This window comes from Protomyctophum parallelum (assembly GCF_964188405.1).
Source record: "Protomyctophum parallelum genome assembly, chromosome: 21".
Lineage (NCBI taxonomy): Eukaryota > Metazoa > Chordata > Actinopteri > Myctophiformes > Myctophidae > Protomyctophum > Protomyctophum parallelum.
Genome location: NC_139713.1, coordinates 26,963,983 through 26,982,562, shown reverse-complemented (window position 1 = coordinate 26,982,562; position 18,580 = coordinate 26,963,983). Strand labels below are relative to the sequence as shown.

The 18,580-nt window shown below is 41.8% G+C and overlaps 1 protein-coding gene across 2 annotated transcripts; it reads right to left on the bottom strand.

Moving 5' to 3' along the window:
* Positions 1-623: 623 nt before the first annotated feature.
* Positions 624-18,301, bottom strand: thbs4b (thrombospondin 4b). Of its 2 annotated transcripts, XR_014570973.1 has the most exons (23): positions 17,936-18,301; positions 13,775-13,972; positions 12,293-12,540; positions 11,755-11,854; positions 10,897-10,979; positions 10,755-10,806; positions 10,008-10,159; positions 9,592-9,729; positions 9,145-9,222; positions 8,864-9,016; positions 8,593-8,697; positions 8,256-8,363; positions 7,976-8,135; positions 6,825-6,943; positions 6,105-6,157; positions 5,145-5,338; positions 4,569-4,747; positions 4,268-4,316; positions 3,927-4,123; positions 3,246-3,418; positions 2,713-2,852; positions 1,764-1,901; positions 624-1,701 (listed from the first exon to the last, which is right to left on the bottom strand). XR_014570973.1 is itself a non-coding variant. In XM_083793724.1 (22 exons), the coding sequence occupies exons 1-22, from the start codon at positions 18,012-18,014 to the stop codon at positions 1,843-1,845; spliced, it is 2,817 nt and encodes a 938-aa protein (XP_083649850.1). In that variant the 5' UTR covers positions 18,015-18,300; the 3' UTR covers positions 624-1,842. The 2 variants fall into 2 exon arrangements, 1 of the variants encoding a protein (XP_083649850.1); XM_083793724.1 differs by having other exon boundaries at positions 624-1,901; positions 17,936-18,300.
* Between the last annotated feature and the right edge of the window lie 279 nt (positions 18,302-18,580).

Here is an 18,580-nt window from a genome sequence, read left to right as displayed (position 1 = left end):
GTTAACCACCTTCTGACTATGACATGATAGCAAGATAGCTGAATATGATCAATATTAAGTCTCAACATTACTGAACATAAGTTAATGAACATAAAGCTCATGATAGAGCAGCTTATGTTTGGAGGGAAAAGGCACGTGGTGCTAGAAACACGTTGCCAACAAAACTTGTTTCTTCCTAACAGTTTTTAGACATGCATAAAAGTTTCAATATTCTCATCTTTTCAGCAAAAGGCTCGAGTCAACTACTAGCCTACAGTGTTAGCGTTAGCCAAGAAACGCTTTCAACACAGCCTGTTTGCCAAGACGCTTCTGAAGCATCCGCGCCTGTGGCGACGCTTCTAAGTAATTACACAAAACCTTGTGTACTCAACACAAGCCATGCATTGATGTGTTTAACCCATTATGAGGAGAATGTTAACCCAGTACTGTCACTTTAAGACACTGCAATGATAAAACCTTTTGAGAGAGCTTTAGGAGGAAACCAAATAGAAGTAATATAGGCCTATTTTACCTTTAAATGTGAGAAATGCACTTTAGTAAAAGATCCTTTTGGAACCATAGTAGTAAAACCCTTAAAATAGAAACTGGAAGACAGCTAGAAGCAAAGAACAGGAGGCCTAATATAAGGTTTTAAAGGTTTAGTGAAGATAGATCAATTTTACAAGAAATGTGTTGCAATTCGGAAGTACAATTACATTAATTTACAGAAATAATCCAATTATCCGAGGGGTTCCGAATAGTCTTCTCCAACATTGTTGTTGTTCGTTCATTGGTTGGAAATAGTTCATGTGCGCAATGTCAGATGACAAGGTCCGACTTGGCGATGGTTGGCGAGCTCTCGTTGGTTCAGCACAGTGGTGATGATGATGGCGTAGTGATGTAGCCGTCACAAGATGACGTCTCATTGCTGAATACGTTGTCCTGACAACCTGTGGATCTGAAACCTTTTGCCTATTGACTAACGGCTTTTGCTGTCTCCGTTCAGGAACAAGGTCACGCTATCTTGAATGGCTGATAAAGGAGCAGCTGCATGCAGACAGAATTAAAACTTTGTCCTTAATATCATGTTTAACTGGGGAAAGGACAGTAAGCAGTATGGCGACAGAAAGATATACTAAGAGTGATAGGCCCCGAAATACGAACAACAGGATGGGACAAGGTGACATGACAGGGATGGGATGAAAACATACTGTAGTCACAAACAGATAGGGCCAGGGTAAAAAGGATGATAGGGACCTCTCTGACCTGACAAACAGGATAATTATGGAGAACTGTCCAACTTGACATGACGTGTAAACAACATACATTTTATCCATCACTCATAGAAGAAAATAAGCTTAATTGCTGACATTAAATAAACAGGTTCTAGTTAAAATAAAACTTGGTGCAGCAGTACGACCTGGGTGTGAAAATGTGTTGGTTTTGAGTGTATTAAGACCTTACAGTAGCCTACTCCACCCATAGCGGACTCTTTACAATGGTGTGTCTCCTTTATTTTCACCAGAACCTGTAGATAGTTATGCACAATTTGATCAAAGAATAATGAAAACCGTAAGACAGACATTTTGTGATTTCCAAGGTCAACCATGTTAAAAAATATATGCATTTTATTATGCAATATTTAATATAAGTTACCTTATTTCTAAACAGTTGTATTTATATCACATCTCCAATGGAGAAAAGGTTGGTTATAAAACAAAGCTACACACACACACACACACACACACACACACACACACACACACACACACACACACACACACACACACACACACACACACACACACACACACACACACACACACACACACACACTCACACACATACACACACTCTCTCAGATTAGAGGGAGTCGACTCCATGTTGGGTGCTGAACTCCTGGAAGTCCTCAGGGATGGTATCTATGGAGCACAGAGGTCAGGGGTCAGGAGCAGCAGTGGAAAGTAACATTTGCTCAAGTAGTACTACACAAGAATAATCTTGAGGTACTTTACTCCATTTGTTTATACTTTATACTTTTACTCCTACTACATTTCATAGGCAAAATTACTACATTTGCCTGACAAATGTAGTATATTTTATTCCACCATATTTATTTGACGGCTTTAGTTACCAGCTATTTTGCACATCTTGAGATTTAGATTATTAATATAAATTATAAATCAAATAATAAATTACACATTTGTTACAAGTTAGCAGTATATAACTTGATTAAAATGAGCCTGACCTTTACCAGCAGCAACACTAAAGTTATGAACACATCGCACGCCAAAAAGAGACGATCCAAAAGCTGGTAAGGCAATGCAACGCTACTACGTTGTAAGAAGACTGGCTATTTTCAGTCACAGTGATAATGGCACGCAACTAAGTATCTTACTTTAAAGAAAGCCAAGAGTTAATTAGCCAAGAGAGACATGTTGGACTTCATGGAATCCAAATGACGAAATCAGTCGTGGTGACTGGGAACTTTAAGTCATGCAAACTTCTGGGCAGGAACCCCTTTTGGTGTTCTAACCCTTCTGGACGGGAACCCCTCTTGGGGTTCTGTACAGTATGTACAGTATTCAAAAATCACAACAACAAAAAATGATTCTGCTATATAAATATTTTAAGTATTTCAGAAAATAGAAGGCGTTTTTAGAATCAGCCTCAGTCCAAAATGGGTTAACCAAGTGTCACCCTCTCATTTCATAAAGACATGTCGTAGCTTACCGTTGCAGCGGTATTTTAAATTAGACCAGATGATATTTTCCTGGGAGAAACAGAAAACGCCTAGTCGTCCTCCTCTCATGGTGGTGTCGATGGTCACACCTGAGTCTGCTACCAACTCAGTTCCCTCGTAGAACCGGGCCCTGAACAAAACAACACATCAACATTTTATTTTCCCTATTCTCAGGCTAACATTCGTAAAAAGATATCGCCCATATGACATCTTACGTTGTCATTTAGTGCCCTAAACAAACATTACAGTCCATAGACTTGGCTGGCAAACGATTTATATAAATAAGTGCTCTAAATATACATTGTAATATCCTCAAAGTCCATATACTTGGCTGGTCTAGACTTTAGTGCTCTAAACAAACTTTAAAAACATAGATAGGATAGCGCTCCCCAAAAATAGCTAAACTACAAGCTCACAAGCCGTCGCGTTGTGAGCTTGTGAGGCTAAATGAGACTACAACTACTGTAGGTTATTAAGAATCAAGACGAGTTGTGGCAAGTTTAACATGTTAATCCTCTCTCACCTGATGTATCCAACCTGTGGACGGTGCTGCAGGTACCAGCGGTAGGACACCTTGTCCTTCCAGCCCACATTTCTGGGGTCCTTCCACAGAAGACGCACCTGGTCGGTGGTGTCTCCCGTGTGCCACAGAGAGTTCCTCAGGTGTTCACCTGGACCTGACCTGGACTTTACAGCCTGCACAACGTGAGGGGGAGTGAGAAAAAAAGAGATACTGGTAGGAGGTGTGTATTAACCACTTTCAACCTGGTGTCACCATGCACAATTTCAAGAATACATTTAAATGTTGTCCAATCTGTATTGGTAGAGTAGGTTACTACAATATAACTTATACAATTGGGGTGGTTATATTTTGTGTCCCTGCTCTTCCACAGAATTTAGATTGTGTCAAAGGTCTTGTCTCACCTATAGACACAGGATATGACACAAATTATGCAGATTCAAATCCGGGGTAGAAGAGGAAAGTTACATACTGTAGTTAGTGCTTTGATTTTTAAAAATAGCCAAAGATTGTCCAAAGATCTGTGTCAGGTCACCTCACATTGTGAGCTTGTAGATCTGCAACTTTAGCTATTTGCCATACATACGGCAAAAATATCCAGGGCATAAATGTTTAATAACGTGACATGTTGTCAAGCAGACTTAAACTTAAACAAATCTGGAAATGAGATCAGGACTCTCTCACCTTGAGCTGGATGCCAGGCTCAGCCACAGCTCTGAAGGGCGTGGCCTGCCAGTAGGTCTGCTCTGTCTGCTTCCACATCACCACGTAGAAGGAGGAGGAGTCCTGGTAGCCGAAGATGAAGCCAGCGTAGTCGTCATCAGTCACCGTGTTCACGTGGAAGGTTCCTTCAAAGTCCACACCACTGAAAGCAGTGTAACCTATAGCAATACAAACATCTCTTCAGCATCCTTTATGTTCAAAAGCTGTATAAACAAAATGTACAGCGCAACACATCATTTGATTTCACACACTCTTTTACACCCACACATTTAAGTTCAACTTGAAGTTGATGATGGTCTTACCAACTGCAAGTCCTGGGTCACTGTTCATAGTCTGAACGATCTCCATTCCCTATGAGAGGAAACAGATGTTTTCACTGTTAAACACAAGTTATCTTCAGGTTCTAGGTTTCATTTATAAAAAAAGGAGATAATGCATCAAACATTACATTATTATATTGATTTATTTTAGGAATAAATAAAACATTTTTCAAAACACCGGTATGAAGGGAAGCGAATATAACGTGAATACCGTGTGTGTTTACATGTCAATGGTATGTCACCATTTGAGTGAATTGAATCAAGTGAGTCTTGTGGATCTGACCTGGTTGAGAACCACCCAGTTGGGGTCAATCTGGGCGTCGCCCTCAGGGTCCAGCACCACCGTCTGATAGGCTCTGAAGTCTGTCAACGTGACCTCAGCGTTCTCAGGACAGTTGTCAATCCTGTCGATCACCTTGTCCTGGTCAAAATCTGACTCGCAGATATCTCCAACCCCGTCATCTGCAGGGACACAGCACCGTTAGAACAAAAACTATGTAGGCTATAGGTGGCTGCGTTACTACTTGCCTATCGGGCCATGGCTCTTTAGCCGAATGGTAACGTGCGCAGCTTACTGATACGAGGTTCCGGGTTCACCTCCCAGCTGGCGCTACAGAAGTACTGTTGTACGTATTAAGTAAAATGTAGAAATACTGTTGTAAGTAAAAGGCCTGTATCCAAATTGTCTTAACTACAATACAAACAAACAAACAAATAACATATTGTTGCTGCCGGGCAGAAACCTTGTATATCTCCATATTTAAACTTTTATGTTTTTTTTACAATTCAGTTGTTGTGGCCCCCTGCCTAATCTAGTTGAATATCCCTGCATATTCCCCCTCTCTTTTACGTTACTCACTGTTGTCATCAATCTGGTCAGGGTTAGGTACCAGTCTGCAGTTGTCTGGTCCCGGTGGTAGGAAGTCAGGAATACCGTCGTTGTCATCGTCATCATCACACTCATCACCCATGCCATCCTTGTCGGAGTCTAGTTGCGAGCTATTGATCACCAGGGGACAATTGTCCTTGGTGTCCTGATGCCCGTCACCATCACTGCAGAGGAATGACATGTCAATGTCAGGTCATGTCAGTCAATGACAATATCACAAGAGCTGACAGTTAACAGTTAAACTTAGAAAAAATGCCAAGAATAGCCAACCTACAAGCTCACAACGTGTCACGCTGCAACGTGTACTGTTGACACACACACACACACACACACCCTAGGCCAGGGGTGCCAGCTCAACGAGATCTACCCACCAAAAAAATTATGATCTAATTTGCTGAAATTTGTTTAAAAATGTACCTGAGGGGGTTGTAGAATAGTTACATACAGTAAATAAGACATGAGAAAGCACACTTGGAATGGGAAATATAACTTTGTAGTGCTACTGACGTTTGTGTACAACACTCTTAAAAACAAGGTATTGCATTGTGGGTTTGAGCTGACAGGCCCTTTTAGATGTCAATCAATCAAGTCACCTTAATTCAAGTAGCAGATGCAAAAACGTTTTTTTTTTTTTTTTTTTTTTTATTAAATATATTTTTAGGACCATGCCATGTAGATCTCGATCTACCTTTTGGGCACCCCTGCCCTAGGTGGCTGAACCATGCTGTAAAGGAGCCATGCTGTAAAGATACTGCATGTACATCACACCGCCCAGTGAGGTCCGCGGACGGGCCCCGCCGGGGTCGGTCACGGCCCCGGCGGAGAGCTCGGAAATTGTTATCATGGTGTCCATGATGTTTACGTTTGAGCAACAACACAGGCACTATAAGGTCAAACTGTACAGGTAGAGGTCGGAGGTCAGCATGTTACCTGTCTTGGTTGGTGTCACAGGAATCTCCCACCAGGTCGTTGTCAATGTCAGACTGAAAAGAGAGCAGACATTGAACAAAGCAGCCCCACCTGTGTCCTCCTCTGCAAAATGTTCTATTTCTGACATATTTCCAAGCGTATCAAAATGTACTACAGATGTCTTCGCTAGGAGCTACAGATGGAGCCAGTACTCACTAAACTCTTCTCTCACTGGAATCCCAGTACCATAATAGCAGCTCAGTGTCTCCATCATATGACCGTATGAGTTTTTACTGTATCTACTGTAATGAAGTGTGGATGTGATCTGGTACACAGTACAATTTACAATTTAGGTATTTAGCAGATTCTCTTTTCCAGAGTGACTTACAATAAGCAATAAGCATCAGTCTAAACAAAAAATATACTATCAAAACATTATCTGTAGGCCTACAGTACATTGTAACTAAACAATACCAGGTAAACTATGAGCCTATAGGCTATAGCATCTGTCTATAGTCTAAAGGCCAGGCCACACCAATGCTACGCCTTGCAACAAAACCGTTTAAGCCAGTCCAACTCCTTGCAGCTCCTTTGAAATGCCATTTGGGCATAATGGGTGCAAACAGTTGCAAGAAGTTGCATTGGTATTGACTGGCCTTATTAAATAACATGATGCCTGTGTAACCACTTTCATCCTGCCACCTAATGCCCGTTTGGTGTCATTTGTTCTGAGGCTCTGACCTGGTTTGGGTTGGGGATATCAGGGCAGCTGTCGCAGGCATCACCCACTCCATCTCCATCCCGGTCCAACTGGTCCCTGTTCTTCACACGCTGACAGTTGTCCAGAAAGTTCTTCAGACCTGGTGAGCAGTCAGCAAAATAAAATTGGTATTGTTTCTGTGTACTGTACATGTTTTATGTATGCATATACTAAGCTCTAAGCAAATTTGCTTTAAAAGATGCTGATAAAAGATGTGTGCGTGCACACGCGTGCATGCATGCGTGCCTGTGTGTGTGTGTGTGTGTGTGGCCTGCCTACAATATAACAACAATTAAAGTAGCATTGAGATATTGTACAATATTTTATTAATTTAGATTACTGAGATCCATCAGAATTCACAACTTATTTTGCAGACAATTCTTAATGAGAATAAGTCTCAAAATCTCAATTGTTTTTGTTGTCAATATAGTATACATTGTTAATTCAGTAATTTCCTTGACTATTACAATTACTGTAAGCTAATTTATTTTCTATTCTAATTAATGCATGGTTCATGCACCCAAATACTAAACTGATATATTATTATTTCAACATCGTTAAACTGACAGGTCATGGTTTTCATCACTAGGGGGCAATGTTGCACTTATGTGGATGTCAGTTGAGCTGTTATTCCTCATGAATCACATGGAGACAGCAGCAGATTGATAGAGCAGAACTGTAGTTGTATAAAGGTCGAGCAGCAGCTGTCTGTACAGAACACCACCAATAAAATACCTGATTATAGGGAAACTGCTGTAAAAAAACAAACATCTGTTTTGGTCTATCATGTGACTGCTGTTTGTAATTCAGTTCTCTAAGGCAATTTGGTCAAATATCAAAACCATAATTGTAATGGTGTAACTTTTTTTTTACGCAAGCCTCAAAAGCTTGAATGAAACCCACTTTACTTCAAAGGTCAGTGATAATCTGTGCAGTATAATGTTAGAACAGAATTGGAAAGGGCAGAATCACGCTTAATACCCTGAACGCGCGGTTCAGGGTGCTGTGCTATCTTCCACGCACGGTGGTGCGTGGAAGATAGCCGATCCATATGCTCACAACGTGCCGTGATGCGACAAGGTGTGAGCTTGTACATCGGCTATTTTCAGGTCCCTGTCTCGTGTCTCCGTACCGTCACCATCCATGTCATCGTCGCACGCGTCCCCTTTGCCGTCACTGTCGGTGTCCCTCTGGTCAGGGTTCACCACCGTGCGGCAGTTGTCACAGGCGTCACCGTGGCCGTCCTTGTCACTGTTCCTCTGGTCTACGTTGGGCCTCAGCCAACAGTTGTCCTGTGACCCACAAGGTGAGCAGAATGGGGGTTAATCCAACTAACCGATTCATGTAATAAAATGTAATAAAATAATCGATCCATGTCATGCCATGTGTACGGCGTACACTTGTTAACCAACCTGCTCATTTGGAATGCCGTCACCATCTGCGTCATTGTCACAGGTGTCTCCCATGCCGTCCTTGTCCGCATCCTCTTGGCCAGAGTTGGGGACATACATACAGTTATCCTGTCAACAGAAATGTGTCGACATTAGTTCATCAATACAGCTAAACAGACTCACTCTGCTCCCTTGAAAGTACAAGAGTTCGATTATTATTCATCTGGCACAGTAACAATTTATACATTTGTAATATGTAATCTGCGAGTGTACAATTGGAACCAAATGCACCTGTACTACTGAGAGTGTTTTGTACACTCACAGAGTTAAATGAACACTTAAGATTTAAGAAGGGTACCTTTTTACAGCTGGCATCTTTGCATTTGAGTCTGTCATCAGGGTACCCATCGATGTCAGTGTCCTTCCCGCACATGTAGCCGTTACCAGCCCAGCCGATCCCACACTGTCAACAAAACATACAAGAAACTCAGGGGTGTGTGTGTGTGTGTGTGTGTGTGTGTGTGTGTGTGTGTGTGTGTGTGTGTGCGTGTGTGTGTGTGCGTGTGTGTGTGTGCGTGTGCGTGTGTGTGTGTGCGTGTGTGTGTGTGTGTGTGCGCCTGTGTGCCTACCTCACATGATATGGATCCATCTCTCTCCATGGTACACAGTGCGTTGACGTCACAGGGGTTGGTCAAACTGTTGCCACAGCTGATCTGTGGCTTACAACCCTTCACCTGGTCTCCCGTGAAGCCCGTCTTACATGTACCACATTGGTATGAACCCTACAGGGATGAGAGAAAATGCACACCATTATAGAGAGTTATAGATACGCATATAAATAATATATAGTTATAGTAAGTATTGAGCCATTTTGATCCACCACAGCTGTCGGGCGATTTATTTGTCTCACCATTGAGTTGAGGCAAAGAGAGTTAGCTGTACAGCCTCCATTGTTGGGTCCTTTGCATTCATCAATGTCATCACATGCCTAAATTAAGACAGAACGGCAGCACAACATACTTATTATAGTTTTCATCTGTATTATTTGTTACCACCCCCACTTTGGAACTACATTATAAAGAGCCATCCACCCCAAGCATGATCAATATAACAATAACTATAAATTAACTATACATTTGTTTTGGGGATCAGTGATTTGATGAACGTCAGAAACACACTGACAGCCTATCAAAATGCGACCAAATTTACAGAGCTTCAAGGTCAACATGACATCACAATTCAACATGTTTACAGAACGTTATTGTTCATAAGTGTGGACGTTCTCAGCATAATCATTTTACAGTAGTTATCTTCATAGTTATCATTCCTGACGGCCCTTAAGAGTGTATAGACTCACCTGTTTGTTGGTCTGAGCAAACAAAACTCCCACCCCCTCAATTTCTAAACCAGAGTAGCCCAGTGGGCAGGCTTCACAGCGGTAGCCTGGGGCCATGTTCACACACGTCACGCCAGGGAAGCAGGGGTTAAACTGACACTGCAGAGAGGACAACAAAAGTTAAAAACATCTCTACTGCACTCATGAATTCATATTTGCTGGCGTGTAACCATTTTCATACAGCTACAAGCTCACAATGTGTTGCATGGCGACACATTGAGAGCTTGTAATTATTTATTTTAAAATAGCTTAAGTACTGTATAAAATAGGGTTGATAGGGTTGAAGTTGTATTGATACACAAATCCACAAAAGCATTCACACACGCACACACATGCATACCCACATGCATACTGTATGCACACATGCGCAGATATACCTCATCCACATCATCACAGCTGAAGCCATCTCCTGTGTAGCCATCAGGACAGGGTCCACACTCCACACCATCCTCTGTCTCGATGCACATATCTTCACGGAAACAGACACCCGGGGCACACTTTGGTTTCTCCACCACCGTGCCACCAAGTCCTTCAAAGCAAACACGGAAAACAATCCATTTGAACCTTGCACGACTCAAATTCACTACTTAATGTGAATTATCTTTTCATTTACGATTGTGCAAACTCATTCAACACAGAGACAAATTCTATACCCCAAAAATACATATTTTAACCACTTTCAACCTGGCATCTGGGCATGTCATGTGAAAATGTATCATGTATGTATAATTTATGTTCAACAATTGTCTCATCTCAAGGTACACCTACACCTACAGCATGAAGGTGTACCTTGGGACTTTGACTTGCCCATTGGTGAGCCTTGGGCACAAAACGTTCCCAGACCACAGGCCTAGTACAACAGACTGTCATTGTTACTGTATTAGATCATGAATGTGTGAATACATTTTTATTTTGACCAAGTAGATTAAAACACAATATCACAAAAGTGTTTATAGTTGGTCTACTTGCACTTCCTTTGAGAAATAAAGTATATAACTTATATATTATTATCAAGATATTGTATGAAGATGAAGATGAAGATTGAAATCACAGATAGGACATTGAAGTTACATAGTGCAGCCTTAACCACTGGCTAACAAGTATTAATAGAGTTAATATCTTACCACAGGCTTGGCACTCTGAAATGGTGTTTCTGAGAAAGGAAGTCTCTTTAACCTGGAGGGGATGCAGACAGGGTGTCAGGGACTTCAAAGGGTTAAGAGTCAAGTGTTAAGTGCCCACACTAAGGCCATTAGTAGCGGTTACCTGTTGAATGAGGACATCTTTCAACTCATTTATCACTTTGGTTAACTCCAGCATTTGGTTAGACAGCTGCTTCGTGTTGACTCCTAGAGAAAGGTGATAGAATATGTACATCACTTGTCAGGGTGCTGCTGTTACGATCAGAACACAAACACCAACATGCTCCAATACATTTGAATGACAACATTTCGAGCCTATAAGCTCTTCATCCGTTTGACCTAACGACGAGCCTAGGGTCGATACATTGTCATTAAAATATATTGGAGCATGTTAGTGTGTACATGCAATTTCTTTCCTCTTTGGCTTTTGACTTATCTGCAATGGTTGGTGTGATAACGACATAGGCATAATAACAAATATACAATCTCACAACGCGTATCCTGCGTAGCCCAACGCATATCCTGTCTATATTTTTGATGAGTAACACAGTCGTACATCAAAATATAAACCAGTCTTCAGTGTTGAATGTCCAATTAAGACTGAGACACATCTTTTGAAATCACATTTCAATCACATTTCAAATCACCCTGCTGGAATGTGTTTAGAATGTGTGTGTGTGTGTGTGTGTGTGTGTGTGTGTGTGTGTGTGTGTGTGTGTGTGTGTGTGTGTGTGTGTGTGTGTGTGTGTGTGTGTGTGTGTGTGTGTGTGTGTGTGTGTGTGTGTGTGTGTGCGCGCGTGCATGCATGTCCGTTCAGATTTACTACCAATCTGATTTGGGCTGGCAGTATGAACATGAACATAACCTTAGAGAAATTATTATGACATTGTATTTAACTGAGGCTGTTTCCTGAGCCGACCTTATGCCACAGTGACAGTTAATTAGGACATACAGATAGTCATTTACAGAGAGAGAATCTTACCCAAAGTTTGCACAGAGTCTCTTTGTTGGTGACAGTCTTGCAAACTTGCAATGTTTTCAAATGAGTCTCCAACCACCAGTTTGAGCTCTTCTAAACTTTCCTGTTTGAATAAGAAAAAAACATGCTGAGGTTGAGTCACAGCACTATGAAAGAGATGATAGCCCAAAATACAGTAATGATGTGGCACAAACTAGACAACTTTAAATGGCAAACTTATATAGCGCTGGGGGTTAAGGTTATAGGCACCATGCAAGGCACCTGCACCTGCTCATCGGGAGCAGGTAGGGGTTCAGTGTCTTCTCGAGGACACTTCGACACGTAGCCAGGAGGAACCAGACATTAAACCAGGAATCCTCCGATTCCAAGATCGGTCCACCCCTTTTATCAGGGCTGCTTTGCAAGTGACCAATTAACTCATTGGTAAACTCATTAAATGATTGGGATTTAGGTTCTTCAACTATTTCTTGGGAATTCGGATCCCGGCAAATCTCAACGAAAACCGGACAGTATGAGATGTATCCGGACATATATGTGTCACCTGCTCCTTCTTCTGCATGGCTTTGAGCTCCACCATCCCGTAGCCTGCCGGCAGACCCTGAAAGACGGCAGGCAGGTCCCGGACAGCCTCCACCAGCCTGCAGTCCAGGTGCAGCTCCACGGATCCCGGCTGCTGCTGCAGGCCTTTCAGGTGGAACAGCAGCCGGTGGCGCTGGCCGTCTGCCAGCACCAGGTTGTTGAATGTCACCGAGCTCATCCTCTTGTCAGTTCTCAAGTAACGCAACACCGCTTATGTGGAAAGACAGGGGCGGAGGGAAGGGATGGGAAGAAGTGATTAATATAAAGAGACAAATGGGGAGACAAATACCAAGCTGCAATTACTATTACAATTTATAGGCATTTATCCAGAGCGACTCTACGATAAGCAAGATAATCACAAGATAATATATCATATATCAAATGCATAGAAATAGCCTAGTCCCTCAGGAAGCTATTGGATCACAACCAGGAACCTAGCATCAGTCTAACAGTATGTCAAAAACTAGGATGCCAGGTCAACAAATTAACCTGGCATCTGTATAAATAACATGCTATCTAACTTACATTTAAACCTTTGCATAAGACTGCATGGTCGTCAAGCTACCCTCACCTACATTTATAAATACTCCTATTAGCAAATTAACATTTTTATGGTCCACCCCCTCCCCCAAATTGCAATGTGACACATGCAGCTCTGTTTTCGTGATTCTTTATTCCCTTTTAATTCTATATTTTTTATTTGACACTTGCTTGTAAACATGTGCTTTCTCATGCCAGTTCCTTTAAATTGCATTAACATGGAATGTAGCAAAGATGAGGGGGAGTGGTGAGAAAGCTGTGGAGGTGATACAGAGAGGGTGACAGTTCAGGGAAAGGTGACAAGATGAAGACGGGATGGGGGGAGGGGAAGTGCATTTAAATGAGAAGGAGGATTTAATAATGCACAGGTGAGGTGAGTGGAGGAAATATTGGTCTGCAGCGGTGTTGCTGAGAAGGAAATAACAGAGATCTATGCTTTTCCACCAAAATAACTTTGGTTCAAGAACTGGTTCTGTTCTAGATTCTTACCGTGGCGCTTTCACGGAGCTGGCAGAGATTTTTTGGTTCCAGTTCCGAACCAACTTTTAGTGTTCTGAACCAATTCATTTTCAGTGGAAGCACTCTGAACTGGTCGCTGAAAAAGTGATTCTCAAAGTGGGGTCCAGGGACCCTCAGGGTTCCTTGAGGGGGGTTCCAAATGGACCCTTACGGGTCTTTACATCTGAGAATGCACAAATGGAACCAAATGGTCCCTGGTACATTTGGTTCCATTTGTGCACTCTCAGAGGGGCTCCTTGAAATTCAAACATTTGAGACCCATGCACTGAACTACAGTTTAATATATCCTCAAATTCCTCCTTGGTAGAAGCGTAGCGGATATTTACTGCGAGCAGCGCCATCGCTAACCAGATTACATGCTTCTCTCCCCTTGTCCTCCTCCTACCTCTGTTGAGCTTCCCCAGCACGGTGAACTCAAAGTACTTGCTGTTGTCCCGGGGGTTGTACAGACCGAACACCGTGGTGCCTGTCTTGGGCTGCAGCTTAAAGGTGGCCAGGATGAACGCCTCGTTCACACCCTGCTCAATCAGGCCCCCTTGTAGGAGGTCTGGCAGGCAGTCGGGTGATGTGAGCAGATCATACACTGCAGAGACAGCAGGGGGATTACAATTTAGCACACAGCTCTTATCCAGAGTGATGGTAAACAACAACAATCAAATGCAGAGAGAGACAGTGTGGTGCCTCAGTAAACTATAGGATCACAGGCAAACCAAGAACCTATCAAACAAATGTATAAAAATAATATATATCTTTGAAGCACATAATGGATAACAAATGGATGATGAATGGTGATGTCGGTTGGAAACCTTATATGTCCAAAAACTGTTACTTCTCAGGAAATGGAATGAATGAATGTTGTTACTATTTTAGTCACAAGCAAAATACTTTTCATTGGTTAATAAAATCTACACGCCCCCTCCCCCCCTAAAAATAGCAGATCTACAAGTTCACGTGTCACATCATGACGTGACGTTGTGAGCTTGGAGATCTGCTATTTTTACTACTTTTGTGTGACAATGATGAAGTAGGGCATTAATTCACCCCAAAAAACATAAAGCGTTGAAATATGGAGATATGAGGTTTCTGCGGCAGCAATGTTAAGTAATGGGATGTTGACGCTGCACTTCGTATGTCCAAAACGGTTAATTTTCAGGAAATATAGAGAAAAATACATTGAATCTGGCATCTCTATCTTCACTTTCCAAATATTTTAAAATGTTCATTGTGAGCTTAATTTAGATTTAGGCTACTTTATATATATTTGCATGACACACTGTCATACGATGAAGTGAAAAATTGGGCATTCATTTATTAAAAAAAAGGTGAGGTTTCTGACCGACAGCCCCAATGTATATTCACACGGAATTGAGAGTAAACACAGGCTGAGTAGACAGATGATGGTAATTGAGTGGGAACGCTTGTTGCTCCATGAAATACAGTTATAATCAGTCAACACAAGCTTACTTTCTGAGTCTGAGCCAAACTCTGTTTGTCTGCCTCAAAGACATTAGCTTGTCCTTGGCGAGACAGAATTGTGATTATTATAGTGCAGTGGTGGAGAGTAGTGCATTTACTTGAGTATACTGTACTTAAGTAAGAATGACTTTCACTACACTACAGTACATTTCAAAGACAAATTAAATATTACACTCTTGACTACATTTCTAGGAAGGTAAAAAGTACATTACGAATTCATATTACTTTTATTACTTACAAATTACAATTCATATTTCATATTACTAGCCGGTGCCCGGCTGTAGTTCACTGAGTCAGTATGGAAGTTGGAGATCCATTCATTGTCAACAGCATTTTTAAAACAAACATTGAACTAAAAACAAACATTAAACCTGTATATAGGAGGGGCTAGCGCCCCTCAAAAATAGACAATCTAAAAAAGCTCTCAATGCGTCGCGATGTGACAAGCTGTGAGCTTGTAGCTCAGCTTTTTTCACGATTATTGATATTTTCTGAAGATTTCCGGAAAATATTAGATTTTTGGGGGGAAATGTCAAACTTTCAATACAAGCAACTTTTTTATATTAAAAAGTGAATGTACTTTGTAATTTGTGCTTTTGAATACTTAAGTATTTCTAAAAGTTCTCCAGTAGGCTACTTTAACACGACCAGGAGTATCTAAACTTTGACTCAAGTACTGGGGTTGCGAACTTTGTGCACCACTGTTGTATTGTGTCATTTTAGGTTTTTCAAAGCTTCAAGCTTAGCAGAGTTTCTCTCAGTAAATGCATTGTTCAAAATTACACTTTTATTAGAAATGCCATTATGATGAAATGTTGTCACTTACAGAGATTAATTTACTGTATTGTCAGGGATTACCTGCAAGAGAGACCTTCTTGACTTGGTTAGAATTATTTTCTTTTAATAAAGTGAGTCAGGAACTGGGCTGGCCATAGGAGGATGTGCAGTGAATTTCTACTCCATCTGAACACAACGTGAATACACAAGTGTCCTCGCAGCAGTCCGAAGGTCTGCTGTCGTGAGGCACCAAATTGTTCCCAAATGCTCCCAGAAATTGCCTTTTCTCAGCCAAGACTGCAAAAGCTTGATCCCCACATGAGCCTCTTTCTTTCTCTTTCTTTCTTTCTTTCTTTACCATCTGCCCCTCTTCATTCCAGCCAGTGACATGCAGCACATTAGGAAGCAACATGACTCGTTTAAAAGGGCAATGTACTGTAAGTTAAATGCAACTGTACCACAAAACGAGACATTCTTTTGCTGTATCTTCTTTGCTCAACCTCACCTTTCCTTAATAGCATGACTGTCCTGGTTAGTGAAAGGCTTTTCAAGTAGCCTGGGAACAGAACAAATGTGCAAGCTCATGTTTCATTCACTCTGCATTGGTCTGGTGATGCCAGTCTAGTGTTCAACACTACCCATCTTAGTTGATGTGACGCATACAAACAATTATCTCTGCCTGACTCAACGTGACTTGGCCTATAAATTGTGTCCTGCTTGAGTTTAAAGGTTGCCATCAGTATTTTTTAACAACCTGCACGCACAGTCGCACACACACACACACACACACACACACACACACACACACACACACACACACACACACACACACACACACACACACACACACACACACACACACACACACACACCCGTCATCATCATCTGTCTTTTGGACAGAGGCCATTGTGAGGGTCAAGTTTTCCTACCCCTGGGACCCCTTGGGTCTCATTTCAAATATTGTAGTACTTGCTTAAACAAATAAGTACAAAGCATATTTTCAATAATATCAATGCATTGCTGCATTCAATTTAGACATTTTCATAGCAGATCTACAAAGCTCACAGTGTGTCACATCGCAGTGAGCTTTTAGATCTTATATTTCTACTACATTTGAAGTGGCTTAAGTGTTTAATTGAATGTACTTTCCCCTTCCTAGAAATGGGGTCAAAAGTACATTTGTGTTTATCCAAAAATACAAGATAAAATATACTAGATAGATACATGTATTTGTTACTGCCCACCATTGCAAGTATGTAGACAGTAGACTTAAGACATGAAGCCTGAGACTTCAGGAAATATGATTATAACTTAATGTGATTCTTTTGATGACAGAAAAGGAAATTCAGCACATATGCAGACAATAATGTGCATTGTATTTTCAAGGCACATGTGTGCATGCACGAGAGAGAGAGCAATTTAACATGTGTGCCATGCATACATCATGCGTGTTTATACATGTGTACGTTTCCCTCAAGTTCAGTGCTGGAGACATTGATTAGAGTGATTACTCCCATGTGTGCAGATAGTTTGGAGTGTGCTTAAATCCATGCCAGACTGCTTAACCCCCTGAGCTCATGTCACCTGGTTGGGAGTGGTAGATCTGGTTTTGGTTTGAGGAGTGCTGTGATGTAGTTACTGAAATTGTCTCCCTTTCCCATTGTTTTGCAATCCCCCCCCTCTCTCAATTTTGCACACGCGCACACGCACACACACACAGTCTCACACACACGCGCGCGCGCGCGCACACACACACACACACACACACACACACACACACACACACACACACTAACATTCTTCAGTAGCCATGTCTTCTAAATTTCATGACCACTTCAGGATATCATGTCTATCAAAACATTATTTTTGCTTTGAGTATCACAATGTCTCCCTCTGTGTGTATTTTGGGTTGGGATGCGGTTTATTCCATTACAGCTGTCTGTTAGGTCCATTATTCAGCAGCTCAGAGGCGCCTTTAGAATGCCCAAAGGTACAACAATGAAGTCTTTATTGGACAGATAACGGAAGTGGAGGATAAAATCCCATTTTATATGCCAGATAAAATGCTTTAATCAAACTTAACGTGGGCTAAAGTTAAAGGGGCCTTTTAAACTGTCAGTTCTCACATCCCATAAGTAATTTCTGGCTTAAGTTTGGCCATCCCAACATTTACGAGGCTTTGTCATTTAATGTGCTTATTATTGCTAATTACTTACTTACTAATGCTAAACATGCTATTAACGTTCAGCAATACATAGGTTAACTCTAGTAACTCTCGTTAAGTCACACTCACCTGAAGCCTGGGCGTCCACATGTACCCACAGATTTAAGATCAGCTGCGAGGCCACGATTAGCAACGTCCACAATCCCATTTTGATCTCCCAACTGATCCCAGCAGATCAGCAGGGCTTCTAAGAGTATCCGGACCACTTGTAGTTTCTTGTATCTAATGTATAGTGTGTGTTTGTCTCCAGGCTTTCACAGTGAGCCTAAATAGCAGCCAGCTAGCTACTACTACTGACCGTCTTTTGTGTCTGCATTTGTATGCATGCCTACTGTATGTGTGTGTGTGAATGAGGAGACTCTGAGGGAGGAGCAGTAGATCCTCAGATGCTTTTAAGCGTTCCTCAGACGGCCCCATGCAGAGAAGGAGTGACCTGCTAGAAACCTGCGAGTGGGAGTCACTAAATCCTCCCAGTAGCTCCCTCGGGCTTCTAAACTAAATGCACTGCATGTGTGTGGCTTCCAGTGTAATCTCTAGAAACATTCTTTTAGCCACAGAAACAACGTTTTATTGTGCACAGGACGCTTAAAATGTGTTCATGCCTCGGCTTTAGATCCCTTCAGGAGACTGAAACTTCTGGAGACATGTTAACGGGTACGCCGTAAAGCCACCTCTCTGGCGCTGCAGTCTGGTTTTATTAGCAACGCACGCACG